The sequence below is a fragment of the Mus pahari genome, chromosome 17 (genome assembly GCF_900095145.1).
Source record: "Mus pahari chromosome 17, PAHARI_EIJ_v1.1, whole genome shotgun sequence".
Classification (NCBI taxonomy): Eukaryota; Metazoa; Chordata; class Mammalia; order Rodentia; family Muridae; genus Mus; species Mus pahari.
The window spans coordinates 49593524-49598121 of record NC_034606.1 but is presented as its reverse complement, the minus strand read 5'-3'; the positions used below and the strand labels follow the sequence as shown (position 1 = coordinate 49598121).

Genomic DNA, 4598 nt, shown 5'->3' with positions numbered 1-4598 from the left:
GGTGGCATGGCAGGGATACCCCAGTTCATTCTCTCTCTCTCTCTCTCTCTCTCTCTCTCTCTCTCTCTCTCTCTCTCTCTCTCTCTCTCTCTCTCTCTCTCTCTCTCTCCTCCACTCCCTCTTCCCTTCTCTCTTCCTCCCTTCCTCCCTCCCTCCCCTTCTCCCTCTCCATTTCTCTCTACTCCCATGTGTCCCTGGCTGGCCTATCTCTCCTTTCTGTCCTCCTCTGCCCCCCCTTCTCTGCCCCCATGGCTCTGCTCCTATCTCTTTACCCTTTCTCTGTGTCCTCACTCCCCTCCATTCCCCCAAATAAACCTCCTTATACCAGGTCTGTCATGTGGTGTGATTCCCCCCCCCCGCAGGGGACACCCCTCATGAGCACCACATTAGATTCCATAACACTCTCAAAGTGTGGATACCCTCAGCCACAATCCCTCGCCCCAAGACCAAAAACTATAGACCTAATGAACACATCTCCACCCCTAATGCACACATCTCCACCCCACGCCTGTCTCTCACCTGCAGTCACTCTCACTAGATTGCACCGTAGGAGGGCTCCACAGATGGTATTGTCTCTCCCAGTACATCCCAGTGTGGAACTGACCATGAGGAACAACTGTCAGAGGGAGGGGCTAAGGCTCACATAAACTATGCTCTGGAAATTCAGCGTGCAAGGTAAGTAGGCCACCTATCAAAAGGGCAGGCAGGAATAAAAGGTAGCACAGGCTTTCGGTGAAGCCCTAGGCAATAACAGAAAGCCATGTTTCTGGATTACCTCCCCTAGGAAAATCTCAAAATTCAATGTGACTAGGGAGACACGACCGTCTACAAGGCACAAAAGTCTATTTTCCTTTTTGGATACTAATGGGAAAATGGTGGACTATTGAACAAGTCGGTGTGTGTGTGTGTGTGTGTGTGTGTGTGTGTGTGTGTGTGTGTGTGTGTAGGTAGGTAGGACACTGAGGGGAACTGAAAAGGTTCTGTTCTGTTTCGTTTTGTAAGACGTTTCCAAGGCTGGGGATTCGACTCAGTGGTGGCACGCTTACAGGCACCAGGCCCTGGGTTTGACCTTCAGCATTGTGCACGGAGGGCTATGGCACTCAGAGCAAGTAATCCCAGCACACTGGAGGTGGCAGCCTTAGGATGAGAGGGTCGTGGTCATCCTTGACTACATTGTGGGCTCAGAGCCAGTAGCGAACTCCCACAATCCACCCCCGGGGAAGGTAGAGGCAGGAGAGGTTCGAGGTCATTTCTGGCTACTTTCTGAGTTTTCCAGACCAGTCTGGTTTACAGGAGACTGCCTCAAAAAAAATATAAGTTTTCTTGTCAAGATCTGCTACCATGATCGTATAGTTAATGCGAATGGTGTTCAAGTCACAGGAAGAAAAGTCAATCACACTTAAAAGAATGATACTGTCTCCGAGAGGCTCCGCGAGCGGCCTGGGGGAAGAATCGGAAAGAAGCTAATCTTTCCAAGACTATCTAATTTCCAAGCTAATCTTTCCAAGATTTCAACTGGCAGAAGCCACGCTCCTCGCTAATAGGCTGTTGAGAAAGGCGCAGGTGCGTCACTTCCGGAAGGCAAGGTCCCGGCCGCTGCTCCCAGAGCGAGCGGTCTCTATGGCAACCAGCAGGCCCTGGCCCAGTTGCCAGGTTCCCAGCGGCCGTCTAGCCGGCCGCGCCTGCACAAAGACCGCGCGGTGACCGCGCAACACAGCGCAGCGCCGCGACCAGGTCAAGCCAGCCCCGCGGGAATTGCCACCCCCGCCGCCGCTGCCCGGAAAGCAGTTCCGGCGGCCTCCGTGACGTACAGGCCGGGCGCGGCCTCGACCCTCGGGCCATCTTGGCAGCGGAGGGAGCAGCGGAGCGACAGGTACATACGCCACCCAGCCCAGGCCAGCCCAGGTGCCGCCTCCTTTGTTCACGCGCGGGTGGTCGCATGGCACCGATGGGCAGTGCCTGCATCCGCAGCCCGAGCTCCGGCAGGTGCATCCTGCAAAGTCTGGCAGGTCAGCGCATCTCCTAAGGCCTGGGCAGGTCCAGCCTATGCATCCTCCAAGGGCTGAGCAGATCCAGCTAGAGCATCCTTCAGGGCCTGTGCAACTCCAGCCAGAGCTCCACACCTTGACCCTGCGAAGCTTGCAGAAAGGAACTGCGTCCAGGACAGGACCAGCGTCCTCAGGCTTGCTTCAGCATCCAAGGCCTTTCGCTCTGGTTCTCCAGGTACCTGTGGCTTGACTTTGGCCGCCAGCATGGTCCAACCTCGGACCTCCAAAACTGAAAGCCCAGCCTCTGCCCCTGGTGCCAGCGCTCAGATGGATGATGTAGTTGACACCCTGACTTCCCTGCGCCTCACCAACTCCGCACTGAGGCGCGAGGCCTCCACACTGAGGGCAGAGAAGGCCAACCTCACCAACATGCTGGAGAGTGTGATGGCCGAGCTAACTCTGCTGCGCACCCGAGCGCGCATCCCTGGCGCTCTGCAGATTACACCACCTATCTCTGCCATCACCTCCAATGGGACCCGACCCATGACCACGCCACCCACTTCACTGCCTGAACCCTTCTCAGGAGACCCTGGACAGTTGGCAGGGTTCCTGATGCAGATGGACAGGTTCATGATCTTTCAAGCCTCCCGCTTCCCCGGTGAAGCCGAGAGAGTGGCCTTCCTGGTATCCCGTCTGACTGGGGAGGCGGAGAAGTGGGCCATCCCCCACATGCAACCAGACAGCCCTTTGCGAAACAATTACCAGGGGTTTCTGGCTGAGCTCCGCAGAACCTACAAGTCCCCGCTGAGGCACTCACGGCGAGCACAGATCCGGAAGACATCTGCGTCCAATAGGGCCGTGCGAGAGCGGGAGCGGGAGCGCCAGATGTTGTGTCGCCAACTGGCCGCAGCTGGCACAGGATCCTGCCCGGTGCATCCAGCCTCCAACGGGACCAATCCTGCACCAGTCTTGCCCTCTCGTGGCCGGAACCTTTAAGGACTTGCCATCACCCTGGTAGTTTGTGTCCACCCAGGTAGCTAGACTCCGTTGTTGAGGAGAGTTGTCAATACAGTAGCTTTGCCCAGTTTGAGGCACCCTTCACACCTCTTTGGTCCTCGGGAGGCCATCCTGTCATCGGCATTGGTCACCCACCCCACTGTGCGGTGTGTGTTTGTTTTGTTAGCGTTACCTGCGACTCAGTGCATGCTCCCCCTTCTGTTGCTTGCAATCCCAGCTTTTCCAGCAGTCACAACACAGCCCCTTGGGTGTGTGCCTGCCCAGGAACCATTTAGTCTGACCACCCCTGCAAGCAGCTCGTGGATACTCAGCTCCTGGAACACTTACTACAGACGCCTGAGAGTTCTCTTCCTGAGCATTCCGGATAGAAAGAAGCCAGCTCGGCCTGGCAGGTGGCTGATGTATACCTGAACCAGCCTGTCCATATCTGCATCCCAGTGATACTTTCCTCTGTTGGGGGGAGCCTGCATCCCGGCGCACTCCACTGCTATTACTGAAAAGTCTGTTTCCTTCATAGACATCCCGCCAGCCTCTCTTGTCCGTGGAAGACTCCTTCACACCTGCCCATGCCTGCCAGTGCTCTGGCATTAAGGAAATCCAGCATTCATCTGCCAAGTTAGCTGTGGACCTGGGACCCTGGGCAGTTGTGTTAGGCTCATGCCTCAGCTCTAACAGACTGAGGGGGACCCCGGGGACCCCATTTGCTGCCTGGATTTCCTGGGAAAGGCTCACGGGTGTCCGCTCATTCCTGACCGTGTGGCTCCATGCTGGGCCTTGTTACAGATTCTTCCCCATTCCACCCTGGTGCCATGTGGCTTTCGCCTCAACCTTTCAGCCACCCACACCGTCTCTAGGGGTCCAAGGAACCCACACAACATACCCTCTATGTTCCTGGGCCTAACTTCTAGCCTTCGTCTGCGAACAGAAGACTGGCCAGGGACTCTGAGCATCTTTAGTAGGGCGTTATTGACTTCCTGATGTCCCAGTCTGAAGAGTGATGAGGAATGGCCAACTGCTTCCGGTCTCATGTGGATGCACGTTCCAATCTCGAGGAGCAGAGCCTCACAGGAGCATGACCTCGCCATCAGACTTAGACTCAGCCAAGCCTCTGGACCATAACATCATCTGTCGTTTCAATGCCAAATGAACTGTGTTTACATACCTACCTGGCCCCTTGGGGGACATGGGTGCCTCTTCTGGATTTTCCTGCCCTCCTCTGCATGGTCTTGGCTTGACCACAAGAAAACCACCACCAACAACAACAACAACACCGCCTCTGCACCCACGGAAAGACATCTCTCTCCTCTCAGGAGCCCAGAGGCTGGGGCCTAGAACCTGGCCTCTTCCAGAGACTTCCTCCGTCGTTGGGAAAAGTGAATGACTCTAACCAGCACAGCCGCCTTTGCAAGACCAGGAGTCTTCGCTACTCGCTGGGCTCCCGGCCCACAGCCCCCTGCTTCTTGTTAACTCTGTTAGCCTAGCAGCCTCATTGAACAGCCAGGGCACCCTGCTGGCACCATGGTGCTATAAGCAGGTGGAAGACCAGGGTCCCACCGAGAGTACTCAGCTGTCCCCAGCAGCTGAGTCTCATGC

The 4598-nt window shown here is 56.2% G+C and overlaps 1 protein-coding gene across 1 annotated transcript; it reads left to right on the top strand.

Moving 5' to 3' along the window:
• Positions 1–1589: 1589 nt before the first annotated feature.
• Rtl6 (retrotransposon Gag like 6) lies at positions 1590–4244 on the top strand. Its single transcript, XM_021217141.2, has one exon. It carries the CDS (start codon positions 2253–2255, stop codon positions 2982–2984), a length of 732 nt encoding a protein of 243 aa, XP_021072800.1. The 5' UTR covers positions 1590–2252; the 3' UTR covers positions 2985–4244.
• Positions 4245–4598: the final 354 nt, after the last annotated feature.